At 42.7% G+C, this 17,109-nt stretch overlaps 1 protein-coding gene across 1 annotated transcript; it reads right to left on the bottom strand.

Annotated features, from left to right (window-relative positions):
• Positions 1 to 277: 277 nt before the first annotated feature.
• LOC121306207 (extracellular serine/threonine protein kinase FAM20C-like) lies at positions 278 to 15,581 on the bottom strand. The gene is made up of 11 exons (XM_041237962.1): positions 15,525 to 15,581; positions 12,655 to 13,116; positions 10,955 to 11,130; positions 9,296 to 9,374; positions 7,986 to 8,078; positions 7,074 to 7,189; positions 5,099 to 5,279; positions 4,492 to 4,601; positions 3,974 to 4,055; positions 1,874 to 1,933; positions 278 to 1,193 (listed from the first exon to the last, which is right to left on the bottom strand). Exons 2-11 carry the CDS (start codon positions 13,110 to 13,112, stop codon positions 971 to 973), a joined length of 1,578 nt encoding a protein of 525 aa, XP_041093896.1. The 5' UTR covers positions 13,113 to 13,116; positions 15,525 to 15,581; the 3' UTR covers positions 278 to 970.
• Positions 15,582 to 17,109: the final 1,528 nt, after the last annotated feature.

Raw genomic sequence — 17,109 nt, 5'->3', positions numbered from 1 at the left:
AGCCTGTGTTTGAATCAAAACATTGGAGGTATTTATAGGTGTTTGTTTTTTATAGATAGATAGATAGATAGATAGATAGATAGATAGATAGATAGATAGATAGATAGATAGATAGATAGATAGATAGATAGATATGTTTTTTTTTTTATGGAGCAGCCCACCAAGTGAACAGTCTTATCTTAAATGGTCCTTGCTGCCAGATTTTTCCATTCAAATGCATTTTCATAACCAAGTAATTCAGCAAGATGTATTTATTTTGCATTAGTGAATCAGTGAATCAAACAAACAAATCTGTTGAATTGATTCACTAAACTGAATGAATCAAACGAATCAAGTCAGTAAAAAGGATCAAACTGCACATACACTAGTTTTCAGGCCAGAAAAACAGGTTTTAATAGCACGCCTATCAGTGTTTAAAGCCTGATGTTCAAACAAACAAAGTATCGCTCACTTTAATGTGTACAATACAATTATCATCCTTTAGTAAATGCGGTGGGAATGAAGCTCATCTCATTATTCAGAGCAGGGTGCCTCATTTAAATACATTACCATGCATTACCATACAAATCACAGATTCGTTCTGATTAGCAGAGTATGGCACAATAAAATTAGTGTGCACCATAATATGCCCACAGGAATCATTAACTCGCACGGTAATTGCAATTGTCGTGCACCATAAAGTTCATCGCCCCTTCGTAAATGAGGCCCAGTTTGCAATGTGTTCAAATTGTTCTGGAGGTCCCTTCCTCAATGCCTATCGGCTGATTTTGTTGGTGTCTGTGTCTGTTTTCCATAATGTCCTACACAGAAAGACAGCCCGGCCACTGGAGTAAACCTTAGCTACAGTGTACAGTCTCTATCAGAGTCCAGTATCATCTGACAGCCTACTGGAACTGAAACTCACTTGAAACAGACACCTCTGATATATTACATGGCTGGGGTGTGGAGTGTGTGGGTCTTCACTGTGATGTCATGGCGTGATGTCATCATGCAGCACTCCCCCTTGCTGTGAAGTCACACAGGTGTTCACGGCTCTCAGGACAGTGTCCAACCTCCTGTCCAGAGCAGAGAGGTGCGGCTCGGACAGAACTGGAGAGAGGGGGTCTTGGGACAGTGACTCCCGGACAACATCGCTCAGCCTGTACTCTTCTTGAGAGAGCAGCTGGAGACGCAGGTATGTGGAACGTTTGATCCTGTGAGGCAAGAGGCAGGAAGAGATGCTCAGTAGACTGGAGCTGATGATGTCATTTCCTGACTACAGGCAAGCTCTCTTTAAACCAATGAAGCGAGTGTTTCCTTCAAGCTGTCACTCATTCTGAACTGGACTTCAAACACGATAACAGAGAGCACCTAAATAAGACTCCCATTGCATAGCAGTCTGATTCATTCCTGGTTTTACTATGAGCTTGCTGCCCTTTACACACTGGGGCAGATCATAATAAAACCTGGAATGTGTGAAACTGCTATGCCATAGGAGTCTTATCTCCATCCCTGCGCTCAGTAATGAAATAGGCATGGGCTTCTCGAACCCGGTCCTCATGGCCCCAGTGTCTTCTGGTTTTCATTCCAACTGGTTTTCATCTCAATTACTTCAACCTTTAATCGAACTAATCATTTGTTTAATTAGACTTTTTTAATTGCTCTCGGCTCCTACAAAGTTGCAGATTTCATGTTACTTTTACAATTTTAATAGTTAACTTAAGATCTGTTTAAAACAATTAAAAAAAGAGTTCTAATTAAGCAAATGATTACACTGGGGTCCCGAGGACCTGGTTTGGGAAGCTCTGACATAGTATCTAATGTCTCCTACAAATCACGCTGACAAAGTATTAGTCAAAGCGTTTGGTGAGCTCCACTGTTGTGGATGATCTACCTGCAGCACTGCCTGAGCGGAGCCAGGATAGAGATCTCATCATGGGAGTGTCGTCCAAACCTGTGCAGGCAAACAGAGCAAGGGTTAAGAGCGTTGGTAAAGTGTAGCATTCCCAACCTAATCCAATAATGAAATATAATCTACACCCTTATACAACTTTACCATCATTTTGCCCCATGCAGTTTTCCCATCATGCTTTTCCTACAGTTACACGCTTCATTTATGATAGTTTACCCTGGTTTGCCATGTTATTTGTTTATTTTTTTAATATATTTTACCTTACCTCTCTCTCTCTGTGCATTACAATGCTTCCCTATGCTTTACCAGACCTCTCTGTGCTTTACAATGCTTCCCTATGCTTTACCAGACCTCTCTGTGCTTTACAATGCTTCCCTATGCTTTACCAGACCTCTCTGTGCTTTACAATGCTTCCCTATGCTTTACCAGACCTCTCTGTGCTTTACAATGCTTCCCTATGCTTTACCAGACCTCTCTGTGCTTTACAATGCTTCCCTATGCTTTACCAGACCTCTCTGTGCTTTACAATGCTTCCCTATGCTTTACCAGACCTCTCTGTGCTTTACAATGCTTCCCTCTGCTTTAGATTTCATTGTGATTCATTACACTTTGCTGTGCTTTTACTATGGGACACTTTTATAAGGGTTAGCTGTTTCATTATGGCAGATAATGTTTAATATAGATATATTTTACTATGAAAAGATTTGCTTGCATGTAATTAGTGTGACAGAGAAAGAATAAACCTTGGTTACAAATCTCCCTACCGACCTGTGAGGGCGCTGTGTAAAGGGAACAGTGTGCCCCGGACTGGATGGTTTGGAAATTCCCTTCCAGGAAAAGGTGGAAGTCTAGAAAGGGGGCGGAGTTACAGCACAGGAAATCATCGCCGCAGACGGGAGGCGATGTGGCAATCGCGGATTGGAGGAAAAGCGATTGCACTTGTTAACGAAGGGGGCGTGGCTGACAGCATAAAAGGGGATGCGATGAAGCAAACTGTTCCTTTGTTGTGGCTACCAACGATCCTCTGAAGGACTGTGAATGCACCCTGAGTGTTTGGACTGTTTTTGTCTGTCTAGTAATTGTCTCGTACGCCATTGTTAGACAACTAAACCATCCAGTGGCTTGAAGCCTGCACCAAACCCGGACTTCACTTCACCTCTGTTCACTGTTAACTGTATTTCACCGCTCACACAAAGAGCCCTCACTCTGGACTTGTGACCGTGTTTGTGTTTGTTATAAGTGTTATTATTATTTCCGGACTGAACCTTGTGGTTTTAACTGAGCAGTACACATAGCTGTGTATTGACAGTTATTATTATTTACAGTTGTGAAATGACTTTGGATTATAAATAAACCAGCATTGCACCACAAACTCCTTTGTCTGTCGTTGTATTGAGCACTGCATCACCTCTACACCTGCGCACTGCAACCCACTTTACCACAGTGAGTCATTCAAGATTTAAACTTTTGAATTGCTGCTTGTGGAGTTGCATGGGGTACGAGGGCTCACACATGGCTCACTTTAATTAAAATGTTTCATAGAAAAGGAAGGAAGGGATACCTAACAATGTAGCTTTAGTTTTTAATCAACGGTGCTGGGGAGGGGTTAAAAAGTGTCTGATTGTTTAATGAATTTCAAGATGTGTTTGTTTATTTGATTCACTCTCGTTTGTAACGTTTGATTAATTGTTAATAATAATAATAATATAATAATAATAATAATAATAATAATAATAATAAATAATAATAATATAATAATAGTGTAACCACCTTAAAATGTGTGAGGTGTGATTTTAGAAATGACCACATTGGGGTTGGGGGGGTGGGGGGGGTGGTGTATGTGTAATTCCTGTACTGTGTTGTTTTGTACAGCATTTATCCATATACCAGCCACAACCTGAATGAACCACGATTGACTTTCTCTTAGGGGGTGATGGAAGGAGGGAGGGTGCAGTTTGGTCTCCATGCCTCAAACCTGCCCTGGACTGGAGGGCGCCCCATTTTTCTTAGTGGGGAGAGGCAGGGAGGGAGCAGTTGAGTCAGTGCCCAATGCACTGAGCTCTATATTTGCGGTGTACTCACCCCCTGCCATTGTCCAAGTGAATCAGAAAGGTGTCGTTGCCAAACCGCTCAAAGGTTTCGTAGTGATGACGGTCTAGGTTACCTGTGTGACAAGGGGAGGGGTGTCTGAGCGACCACAGTTATGTCATTCATTATAGTACCGAATATTATCATTTTTGTTTATAGACCTAATGTCCTGCCCTTGATTTGCATCAGCTCCCTTATACCCTGTGTTCTCATCTGCTTGTGGATCGAGGGAGGTTCTTCCTTATTGTTGGTGTTGGTGGCTGCATGCCCACCTTTGCCTAGCTGTGTATTAACATAATCTTCAGGTTTAAACAATACCAGCAGTGGAGCTACTAATCTGATGAACAGGAACAACGTTTTTTGACCATTTGGGGTTTAGAAAAGGGTTTCTTTCTTACTCATAGATGTTGCATCCCATCATTACAGAATACTTTTCTTATTCAATTCATGGAACAGGAATGCTTTTTTTTTTCTATGGATGGACGACTGAAGTAATAAACGAAGGGCCGTACCCATGAGGAAGTCCAGTATGCACAGGTCAATCAGATCCAGCAGTCTGGTGCCCTTGTTGTAGGGGGGAGTCTGTTTGACCGTCGCACAGTAGTCTGGGCTTGTCTCCCACCTGGAACAGGAATGTGCGCTGGTGAAAAGGGTCCCCTGGATCTCTTACATGCATTCAGAATGGAAGTCCCCTTATCTCAATACCCCCCTTGAATATCCACCCCAATACTTTCCCTAACTCTCCTCTCTCCACTTTCTGGAGCGTCTCGTTGTAGGGTCTCCCTTTCCCTCCCTCATCTCGCTCCTCTTCTCTGTCTCTCCTCTGCTCCAGCACCTCACCCCCTCTCCGTCCTTTCGCATTGTGTTTTAGGACCCTTTCTTCCCTCCCCTGATTCTTTCAGTTCAAGCTCAAGTCACTCCTTTCCTTCCCTCTCCTCTCTCCTCCCTCCTCTTCCCCTCCCCTCTGCCTCCTCTTTCCCATACTTCTCTCCTCTCCCTTATCCTCTCCTCTTCTCTTTCCTCCCTCCTCTTTCCTCTCCCCACATCCAATGCCCTCTGCCTTCTCCCTATCCCTCATCTCTTGTGCTTGGAGTGGGATCTCATCTCCCCTCCTCTCACTGTGCTGTCTTGCTCCTGCTATAGGATCTCCTCCAGGGGCTCCTCCAGCTCCTCCTCTTGGCCAGGCTGGGATCAGGGAGGAAGGCAGCCAGCGAGCCCTCAAGGTGGTGGGGCCGGCCGCACACAGCGTGCTCTGTGTTGCAGTAATACGAGCACTCACCGTAGAAACACACATTGCTCGCTGACATGCAGAGACACAGAGAGACACAGAGAGAGATGAGAGTCACTCACCGTAAAAACACAAGCTGCTCGCTCACACACATTGCTCACTGACACACAGAGAGAGAGGAGAGAAAGTCACTCACCATAGAAACACAAGCTGCTTGCTGACACACAGAGAGATAGATAGAGAGATAGAGATAGAGAGAGACAGAGAGACAGAGACAGAGAGTTTGTTTTATCTAGCATTGTTCAGCGTTTCATTTTGCATTCCTACCTCTTTATTTAATTCTTCCTTTTCATGCATTAATTTTTATTGACGTTCCTAATGCTTATATTGTACTGTGGCAATACCAAGAATGCTGACATACCAATAAAGCAATTTTGAATTTGAATTTGAATGAGAGAGAGAGAGAGAGAGAGCGAGAGAGAGAGAGAGAGAGAGAGAGAGAGAGAGAGAGAGAGAGAGAGAGAGAGAGAGAGAGAGAGAGACCCATGTAAAAGTTTACCAGGGTATTCTTGCAGTATTTCCCCCATGCTTTTCCTGTGGTTCTATTTTACACATACTTTATCCTATTTTGCCATGTTTATCAATATGCTTTGCCATGCTTCTCTATGCTTTAGCTTTCACTGTGCTTTATTACACTTTGCTGTGCTTTTACTACAGGACACTTTTTTAAGGGTTAGGTTACCGTGGTTTGTTTTTAAATATTCTTTACCATAACTCTCTGTGCTCTGCAGTTCTTCCCTTTGCTTTAGCTTTTGCTGTGTTTTATTATGCTTATCTTGTAAGATAATTAATTTTAAAGATGGTCAGCGCTCCTTTAAAGGGAGGGGCCAGTGATCCTGTTAATAAAGCTAATAAGAGGTGAGAGAATGGATTTTAAAGATGGTCAGCGCTCCTTTAAAGGGAGGGGTCAGTGATCCTGTTAATAAAGCTAATAAGAGGTGAGAGAATGGATTTTAAAGATGGTCAGCGCTCCTTTAAAGGGAGGGGTCAGTGATCCTGTTAATAAAGCTAATAAGAGGTGAGAGAATGGATTTTAAAGATGGTCAGTGCTCCTTTAAAGGGAGGGGTCAGTGATCCTGTTAATAAAGCTAATAAGAGGTGAGAGAATGGATTTTAAAGATGGTCAGCGCTCCTTTAAAGGGAGGGGTCAGTGATCCTGTTAATAAAGCTAATAAGAGGTGAGAGAATGGATTTTAAAGATGGTCAGCGCTCCTTTAAAGGGAGGGGTCAGTGATCCTGTTAATAAAGCTAATAAGAGGTGAGAGAATGGATTTTAAAGATGGTCAGCGCTCCTGTAAAGGGAGGGGTCAGTGATCCTGTTAATAAAGCTAATAAGAGGTGAGAGAATGGGGTTTTAAAGATGGTCAGCGCTCCTTTAAAGGGAGGGGCCAGTGATCCTGTTAATAAAGCTAATAAGAGGTGAGAGAATGGATTTTAAAGATGGTCAGCGCTCCTTTAAAGGGAGGGGTCAGTGATCCTGTTAATAAAGCTAATAAGAGGTGAGAGAATGGATTTTAAAGATGGTCAGCGCTCCTTTAAAGGGAGGGGTCAGTGATCCTGTTAATAAAGCTAATAAGAGGTGAGAGAATGGATTTTAAAGATGGTCAGCGCTCCTTTAAAGGGAGGGGTCAGTGATCCTGTTAATAAAGCTAATAAGAGGTGAGAGAATGGATTTTAAAGATGGTCAGCTCTCCTGCAGGAGTGTAGTTGCAATGGAATTTAAAGTCATGGCTAGCAGGTGAAGGTGTAGAGTACAGTGTTTCACTAGCTGCCCAGTCCTGTAGTTCTGGGTTGTCTTCCTCTCACCTGGTGACCTGTAGAAAGTCCGGGCTAGTTTCCGGTCCGTTGTAATCTCCCAGATTTCCGAAGTGACGTTGATCAAGCGGCCCACAGCTGGCGGGATCCTCCGGAAATCCAAAATCCTGCCCAAAGAGAGACAGTGCTGATCAATCTTGACTTTCCATTCAATTCAATGGGTTAAGATGCTGATTCATTACTGTGGGAATTATCCTGATCCCTGTGGTTTAAACTTTCTTTTAAAAACTGCATTATGAAATGTGCATGAAGTAGCTCTCCTTCAAACCGTGCCACAGTAATTGGCATGCGCTAATCTAAACTGGTCAGAAAAGTTCAGAAAATCCCCCCCCCCAATTTGAACTTTTATTTATAAAAAAAAAAAAGTGCAAATTGAATTTGAAAAAATCCAGCGATGTGTGGTTTAGAGGCGAGTTAAAAAAACCTGCGCTGTTTTAAAGTGTCCTGAGATTACCACCCTTTTCTCTGATGTCCCCACCCCTTTCTCTGAAGTCCCCACCCTTTTATCTGAAGCCTCCACCCCTTTCTCTGACGCCCCAACCCTTTCCCTGAAGTCCCACCCATTTCTCTGATGCCCCCACCCCTTTCTTTGAAGTTACCACCCCTTTATCTGATGTCCCCACCCCTTTCTCTAAAGTTACCACCCCTTTATCTGATGTTCCCACCCCTTTCTTTGAAGTCCCCACCCTTTCATCTAATGTCCCCACCCCTTTCTCTAATGCCCCCACCCCTTTCTCTAATGCCCTCACCCCTTTCTCTAATGCCCCCATCCCTTTCTCTGATATCACCACCCTGTTTCAGTCCCCTGGTTGCAGCCACGTCTCTAGTGTAGATTTGCCACCTCTTTGCACTTCTCAGCCAGTGTATTAAGGAGCGAGTGGCAAGCTGAGGTGAGCTGTTTACCTGTCCAGGTGAAAGGCGGCGATCTCAGCGTTGTGTCTCTCAAAATCAGAGAAGTAGAAAAAGTCCGGCGAGGTTTCCTGGTCGCGCGCTTGCCTGCCGATCGAAAGACAGGAAGGGAAATACCAGGAATTGCCTTGAAGATGGGCAGTGTAAGATCTGGTACTTTTAAGCATTTTAGTGTTTTAATACACTTTGAATAATCATTATTCCTGATTATTCCTAATACATTCCGGGCGTTTTTTTAACATGCCTGTCATTTGTCTTTTCATTTTTAACACCCAGACAACTTTTTACACTTATAACTTTAAAGTTTATTTCAAAGCTTTTTTCGAAATGGCCGCTCTAGTGCACTGATAGTGTAAGCCCACATTGTCAAACAGGTAACACAGTAATAACGATCCATGATGTGGTACGAAACAGAAAAGCAGGGCACTTGCTATTCTGTTGTTGTTTTTTTAATTGTTCTTTCTCTAGTGATTTAGAGGGCAGATCTCAACCCCCGGGGCACTAAAGCAGACATTTTGGAGCTTTGAAACAGACTTTGTAGCTATACGTGTAAAAGGTTGTCAGGATGTTAACAATTAAAAGACTTTTTAACGAATGGATTTCTTGAATACCTGCTGTAAGATAGCGAGCTTCACGAGCGAATCAAACTTCACAAAAGCCAATCACCTTTTCAATTTTTTAATGTACATTTTTAAACTCTTGTGTCTAACGTCCAGCAAGCTCCCCCAAGTCATTCTTAAGTTGTGGAGAAGTCAGAGTATTGAAACGTTTGTCTATTTGACGTTCTTGTAAGTTTGTGAGTCTGGGAAGTGATTGAATTTCCTTGTAGCTTATTATTATAATATATTTTGAATGTGTAATTAAGAAATTCAAAGTTGTTAGGTATTAAATAAATAGAATAAAATGTGTTAATTACTCAACAGACATAAATACAGCACAGTACGAAACACACACCATCGAACAAAGCCCTCCATCTCCAACATCAGCTGCAATCCCTCTAATTAACACCATTGAATTCCTACTTTATACACCCATGGCTAGAGCCTAATTAGTCACCTAAACATTTATTCACTTGTCAGCTCCAGCCACATTCCCACGTGTTTTGACAGGAAGAAATTTACCCCCCTCTCTGCCAAGTCAGTATTCCCCACTCCAACACACACACACACGTGCACCACACGCCCTTACAGAAGCCTTTGTCTGAATGAACAGTTAGTCTTCTTTTTATTTTTTTTTTAGTTCAGGAACACACTGTTGTCATGCGTGTGTGAAAGAAACATCGACAGCTTGAAGGAAACACTTACTTCATTGGTTTAAAGAGCGCTTGCCCGTAGTTTGGAAATGACATCACCAGCTTCAGCTGAGTCCCGCCCGGCTTCTGAACTGAAACACAAAACAACAAATTCAATTTCAATTTCAACTGCTTTTATGTATATAGCGCCTTTCACACCACAGAAAGTCAAAGCTCTTTGTTTGTTTGTTTGTTTGTTGCACTGAGCTCCTCAAACCCACTGCCTTCCACCCTGCAGCCCAACGCTTTCTTTATCTAACCACTGAGCTCCTCAAACCCACTGCCTTCCACACTGCAGCCCAGCGCTTTCTTTATCTAACCACTGAGCTCCTCAAACCCCACTGCCTTCCACACTGCAGCCCAGCGCTTTCTTTATCTAACCACTGAGCTCCTCAAACCCACTGCCTTCCACACTGCAGCCCAGCGCTTTCTTTATCTAACCACTGAGCTCCTCAAACCCACTGCCTTCCACACTGCAGCCCAGCACTTTCTTTCTTTATCTAACTTTTTCTGAGCTCCTCAAACCCACTGCCTTCCACACTGCAGCCCAGCGCTTTCTTTATCTTTACCACTGAGCTCCTCATATTCTGTTCTAAAGCTGTCAGTCCCAGTGTTAACCACCAGAGAGCAGTGTCGTAAATGGAATGAAACTGCTCTCATTATTATGAGTGAAAGACGTCTGTGTGAAGAAACTAAAAATAAATTCAAAGCATTGATGGTTCTAAGAAGCTCCCAGAGACAGTCAACATTATAAAAGCAACCTCGTTTTTACTTAAATAAAACAAAAGGACCATTGTAATTGTAATCAGAATTGTAATTATGGCTGTAATAGAGATCCTTGCTGTGCATGTGTGTAAGTGTGCAGCTCTGTACCCTGTCAGTGTGTGTTTGAGTGTGAGTGTGCAGCGCTGTACTCTGTGAGTGTGTGTGAGTGTGCAGCGCTGTACTCTGTGTGTGTGTGAGTGTGAGTGTGAGTGTGCAGCTCTGTACTCTGTGTGTGAGTGTGAGTGTGCAGCTCTGTACTCTGTGAGTGTGTGTGAGTGTGCAGCTCTGTACTCTGTGTGTGTGTCGTGAATGTGCAGCTCTGTACTCATTATGTGTGTGTGTGTGAGTGTGCGTCTGTGTGAAGAAACTAAAAATAAATTGTGCATGTGCAGCTCTGTACTCTGTGTGTGTGTGTGTGAGTGTGCAGCTAAAAGCAACCTCGTTTTTACTTAAATAAAACAAAAGGACCACTGTAATTGTAATCAGTGATTGTAATTATGGCTGTAATAGAGATCCTTGTGTGTGTGTGTGAGTGTGCAGCTCTGTACTCTGTGTGTGTGTGTGTGTGAGTGTGAGTGTGCAGCTCTGTACTCTGTGTGTGTGTGAGTGTGAGTGTGAGTGTGCAGCTCTGTACTCTGTGTGTGTGTGTGAGTGTGCAGCTCTGTACTCTGTGTGTGTGTGAGTGTGAGTGTGAGTGTGCAGCGTACTCTGTGTGTGTGTGAGTGTGAGTGTGAGTGTGCAGCTCTGTACTCTGTGTGTGTGTGAGTGTGAGTGTGAGTGTGCAGCTCTGTACTCTGTGTGTGTGTGTGTGTGAGTGTGAGTGTGCAGCTCTGTACTCTGTGTGTGTGTGAGTGTGAGTGTGCAGCTCTGTACTCTGTGTGATCCCTGCTCTCATGACGAGTCTCACCGGCGCTCGTGATCTTGTGTGTAGCGAGTTGCTCCAGCAGCAGCTCCAGGGCTGGCTCGTGTCGGGAGTACAGTTCATAGCGGTTTATCCCCAGGTGAAAGCGCAGCCAGGGGGGGTACGACTCCACACTGCCGTTCCACTTAGAGGGGGCAAAGCCCCCGTCCTCATCACTCACCCTGGGGGGGGGGGGGGGGGGGGTGAAAGAGAAATACAAGACACAGAATATTCTCAGAGCTCACTGGATTCTCAACATTGTCAAAGCTTTCTGCTCCAAGCCATCATTAGTATAGTTTTCAATTAATAGCATGACAGAAAAGTTTGGGAATGACAAATGGCCCTTGTTAGCATATCTTTCTCCCCTGCTGGGGGGAACTGATTTAAAAGCAGAGAATCTAGTCAGTGTTTTAGATCCTATTTTTTCATCTGGTAGGCTAAATGCATTTATAACTTAGAATTTAGTTATAAACTTTACTCAGCTCCCAGTTACACCCTCTTGTTTTTCTCTTCATGCTAAATTTTAAGTAGTGTCTTGGAATTTATCTAGATCAGGGGTGTCAAACTTCCTGGAGGGCCGCAGTGTCTTCTGGCTTTCCTTCCGCCCGAGCTCGCAATTACTTCATTGGTCTAATTATTTGATTAACTGGACAAATTTAAAACTTCTCTCCAGGCGTCAAAATGTTTCAATGTAGTGTATCTTGATTCAAATGCATCAACTGTAAAAGACCTTGAAAAATATTAAATATGTTCGATTGACAAATAATTAGATCAATGATGTTAATTGAGAGCTTAAGTTGGAGTGAAAACCAGAAGACCCTGCGGCCCTTGAGGATTGTAATTTGACACCCCTGATCTAGACTATCGTTCCCCAGCCCTGCTCCTGGCGGCACACTCTGTCTGCTGGTCTCAGTTGCTTAATTGAATCCTTCATTGAACTAATAAAGAGATTAACTGGGCATTTTCTCGTTATTGTTCAAGCGCTTCATTTGGTTCAATTAAGCAATTGAGCTCTGCGTTGGAACGAAAACCAGCAGACGCGATGTGCCGCCAGGAACAGGGTTGGGAAACACTGGTCCGGACCATTTATGATTTTAAAGACTTCAATCAAGTCCCCTCGTTTTGGTTACTGATTAGCCCGAAGGTGTGTCTGCTTTAATGAGATCCTTCTAGTTTTCAGTTACGCTGATGTAGGCATCAGCCAAAACTACTTTGTTTCTTCATTTTTATGTTAATAACACTGGTGAAGACGTTAGTCGAAACGGTTGCCTGATTGCTTTCATTAAATATTTAAATTATTCTCAGGCGATAATGAACCACTTAATCCCCTGGTATACTGGTACTTGAACAATTGATTTTAGTACATTCTCTATTGTCTCTTTAGAATAGTAGTGTAATGACACAATTTCTGAATGGTAGTTTGACTCGGGTGAGGCGTTAGGTGTCTTGGTCTTTGTTCCAGTCCTGGACCAATTAAACCTCCATTAGGACCCTACATAGTTCGTTATCTCATGTTATGTGTTAAACCTGGGGCTTGTTGCATAAAACTCCTTTAACTAGAGTATTGACTTAAATGTTTTAAGCTGGTTTTGCAACACTGTTAAACTCAAGGAACACGAGGAGAAAAACGAAGGGGAAACTTAATTTAGTGTTTTATGCAACTGGTCACTTTTGCCCTCCAGGACCCTGTAGTGCTCAGTACTCACCATTCCTGACTTCCACTCTCTTTCGTGTTCAATTCGGCTCCAGACCTCACTCGAAAGAGCCAGTCTACCTCTCTCAGCTCAGGCCTCTCTCTGTTGTAGAGCGGGTGTCTGAAAAGGGCCGCCATCTTAGATGCAGCGGGCTTGGCGGGGCCGGCTGCCATCTTGTGTGTGGCGGCACGGGTGGTGGCCATGTTGGATGGGGCGCTTTCCAAAGAGGATCTGTTTGAAGAGCCGCTGAAGTCCTGCAGGGCTCTGACCAGCACTGGGGAGTGGCGCCCTCTTGATTTAGGGCCCCCCGGATTGTGGGGGCCCTGCCCAGGGCAGGCTGCTCTATCTCGGGGCTCGAAGATGGGGCTGAGAGAGACCAGGAGGTGTAGGAGGAGAGAGAGGGAGAGGAGAGCCACGAAGAGAGACCTGAACTTGTAGCGCAGGGAAAACTGCATGCAGCGTAACTTCATCTCACTGCAAATGAAAACAAAATACAATCGCTATGAAAGCTACCCAGAGTATTGTTATTTTAGACTTCAATATCCTAGTATGTGTTTTCTCTGTTATTCCTCAGGGATGGAAATAAGACTCCTGTTGCATAGCAGTCCCACCCATTCAAGGTTTTACTACAGTCTTATTATTAAACTCATAACGAAACTTTTAAACTGCCATGCAATGGGAGTCTGAGTTTTCCTTGTCTAGGGCTGTGCACTGTGTTCAGTTTAGTAGAATGGATTGCAGATTACTTTGTAACTAGTGATGTGCTCTGCACTGTGTAGGGATGGAAATACGACTCCCACTACATAGTGGTTTGACCCATTCCTGGTTTTACTGGGAGTTTAATAAGGCACACATAGTTATCTACATAGTTATTTCTGCTTACTAACTATTTCAGAAGCTGCATTTCTAAAGGAAGGTAATTTGAAAAGTTATTGCCCCCTGTGATTTTTAACAGAGAGCTGCCATGTTTCACAGATAAACCAGTGGTTGAAAGAATGCAATAGTTAGGGGTGTCCAAGCAATCATTCCACTGCAAGTTTAACAGGTGAAGTTCTATAGTGAACTACTTGAGTGTCTGGATGGAGAGTTAATTGGTTCAATTAAATAATTTAGAACAGGGTTGGAACAACGACCAGGAGTAGAAGACCAGGGTTGGGAACCACTGACTTAATGTGTAAAAATGTTTACATGATATAACCCTAACCCTAACCCTAACCCTAACCCTAACCCTAACCCTAACCCTAACCCTAACCCTAACCCTAACCCTAACCCTAACCCTAACCCTAACCCTAACCCTAACCCTAACCCTAACCCTAACCCTAACCCTAACCCTAACCCTAACCCTAACCCTAACCCTAACCCTAACCCTAACCCTAACCCTAACCCTAACCCTAACTAAACCTAACTGTATAATATTTTATGACTTTTCCTAAGTTGGGGTCGTGAACTAGTACACAGAAAACAGAACCTCTGAGTTGCTTATTTTTTTTTTTAGAACAGGTCATGTGTACAAATAAGATGTTTCGGGTCACTGTGACCCGTGGCATTTATCTGTGTAGATTTGTGTGCAGGAATAAAACAAAACTTCTTCAATTTGTTATTTTATTATTATTATTATTATTATTATTATTATTATTATTATTATTGTGTTATTATCTCTGGAAATGGCTGCACCTGTCTGGAGATATTTATAAACAAAAAAACAAGCAATATATATCTACAAGGCAGAGGCTAATTTTCACTGTCAGTATTGCAAAGACACTCCAGAATGAGGAGCTCCCAGGCTGGCAGTCAAAGAAGTTTTATCACAGCTCCTGGACTAAAAGAGCATAAAAGAGTCAAACCTTTGCAAATAAAAACAGTTAATCAATCTAAGGCTGTTTAAATTAGTTTGAAATTGCATCGGGTCAATGTGACCCAAAACACAACAGATGTACCTAAATTCTGAACATAAGAATAGGGTTAAGCTGTCGTCATCGCTCCTGTCATTCAGACCTGGGATCAGCCTTGTTTCCTTTCTCTGTTCCATCTCAAGTACAATACAATACAGTTTGTACATTGTACACTCTCCTTGCAGAGAATCCCAGTGCGCTTTACAATAGAAATCCTGCTCAACAATAACCAAATCTGCTTTTAAATTGAATTTAAAAGGCTTGGCTGTGCCAGCATTCCTGATATGACTTGGGACAGAGTTCCAAAGGCAGGGCGCACAGCAACGAAAGGTCCATGCCTTTAGATACAGGTTCATACAGCTGTTCTGTGACAAAGTAGGTGAAGACAGTTGCGTTTTTATTAGAACATAAGAAAGTTTACAAACGAGAGGAGGCCATTCTGCCCATCTTGCTTGTTTGGTTGTTAGTAGCTTATTGATCCCAGAATCTCATCAGGCAGCTTCTTGAAGGATCCCAGGGTGTCAGCTTCAACAACCTTACTGGGGAGTTGATTCCAGACCCTCACAATTCTCTGTGTAAAAAAAGTGCCTCCTGTTTTCTGTTCTGAATGCCCCTTTGTCTAATCTCCATTTGTGACTCCTGGTCCTTGTTTCTTTTTTCAGGTCGAAAAAGTCCCCCTGGGTCGGCATTGTCGATACCTTTTAGAATTTTGAATGCTTGAATCTGCGTAGTCTTCTTTGTTCAAGACTGAATAGATTCACTTCTTTAAGCCTGTCTGTATATGACATGCCTTTTAAACCCGGAATAATTCTGGTCGCTCTTCTTTGCACTCTTTCTAGAGCAACAATATCCTTTTAACTACAGCACAGTCTGATTATCACAGCATTCACATAACAACTGCAAGAGGCTGTAAACTCCTGTGCAGTTTACACAGGCGTACATGTTTACAAGAAATTCTAACAATTACAGAAAGTATATTAGCACTGTTACCTGGTTGTTCTCTTCACACTCTGCTGAGAAGTTCTGTCTGAGTTGATGCTTCCCAGCTCTGTGACCCCACAGACACTAAGCCAGCTTCTTTATCACGCTTTCCCTGTATTTAGTTTTTTTACAGAACTTTTTTTCTTATCAGCATGTAAACAAAGCCCACTGTTCCTATGCCAGGTCAGCATGAACGCAGGTGGGAGGTTTGTTAAACAAAGCAGACAGACTCACCTGAGATGTGCAGCACGTGCTCTAGTTGGCCGTCCCTCTGCGTCTGTGATCCCTGGCTGTCTTGTTTAAGCGTTCCATGCCCTAAGAAGGTTAAGAGAGTATTCCATCCCCACATAGTCTGTGCTGTGTCACGCAAAGAGAGCAAGAGAAAGTGGTCTCTCTGATTAGAGGTAGCCACTGAAAAAATAAAAATGTATTTTAAGTCATTAAATATAAATTAAAAAAAGAAAGCAGACTGAATCCAAGCATTAACAACTTAATCTGGTTACATGCAGCTCTGGATAAAAGTTTTGCGTCAGCCTAAGAATGATCTAATGCTTCACAAAGTGGAATGAAACCTGTTGAATAATGTTACGTTAACACATTGAATTACACACCGCTTTGCTGTTTTCCATACATGTAAAGAAACACTGCTACTATGGCTTCTGGTAGACTTTTTCAATATACTTTTGTAGTTTCTTTGATCAAATGATGTTAAATAAAGGATCAAAATTATGTTAATATCGTTTTTATCCTAAAATTCTAGGCGATGCTAAACTTTTAGCCACAGAGTTTTGGTTTATGCATTTCGAATGCTTTGACTCTCAGTGTGGGATCTACACTCTCAATGATATTACATAACTTATAATAGATATTGCATGACAAGAACTGCCATTGACTTTGCTGTTATCTGGTGATCAGGCAGCACAGTACAGTTTGGACGACAACAAAAAAAAAAACGTCGCAAAGGGTGAACTTTCAAAGTCTGTTTTAGAGCCCTTTTCAATATGTCTGCTCTAGTGCACTGATAGTGTAAGGATTATTGCCCATATTGTCAAACAGATAACCCAGCTCTTCCTGCAGTGATTTAGAAGACAGATCTCAAACCCCAGTGCACTGGAGCGGACATTTTGATAGTACACCATTGCACCAGGAAAGGGTTAGGGATAGGGGTAGGTTTTGATAAGGGTTAGGGTTAAATTTAACGTTATGGTTGGGGTTAGGGTTAGGGTTAGGGTTTGGGTTAGGGGTAGGGATAGAGTAAGGGTTATAGCATGCAAGAATATGTACACATTAATTACATTGTAACTACAACATGGTAATTATGTGTAAGTACACATGTATATACTAAGCAACTGCTGTGTAAAGACACAGTAATTAGATACACCTAATGTAAGGTATTACCCAGACTTCGTCTGCTCAGAATACCATTACATGCTTGCACGCTTGATGTCTTGTATAATATCTAGACATGCCTTAGAACTGAATCCTACACTGTAAAACCAAATGCTTAATAATTCAGTCTTATGGATCACATTAATACACACCTTGGCATTGGTTTAGCAGGTAAGGGGTTAACAGTGTGATCCACTAATCTGGG

This window comes from Polyodon spathula, chromosome 46 (assembly GCF_017654505.1).
Source record: "Polyodon spathula isolate WHYD16114869_AA chromosome 46, ASM1765450v1, whole genome shotgun sequence".
Classification (NCBI taxonomy): Eukaryota; Metazoa; Chordata; class Actinopteri; order Acipenseriformes; family Polyodontidae; genus Polyodon; species Polyodon spathula.
Note: the sequence above shows the minus strand (reverse complement) of the source record. Positions and strands in the feature narration are given on the sequence as shown.

Bases quoted from the DNA above. Each gene is read 5' to 3' on its own strand.
- LOC121306207 (XM_041237962.1), bottom strand. From the start codon at position 13,112: ATGAAGTTACGCTGCATGCAGTTTTCCCTGCGCTACAAGTTCAGGTCT. The intron at 9,375-10,954 runs GTGAGACTCGTC...TTTGTGTTTCAG, and splicing joins ACACAAGATCACGAGCGCCG to TTCAGAAGCCGGGCGGGACT. The intron at 1,934-3,973 runs GTGAGTACACCG...TTGCCTGCACAG, and splicing joins CACTTGGACAATGGCAGGGG to GTTTGGACGACACTCCCATG.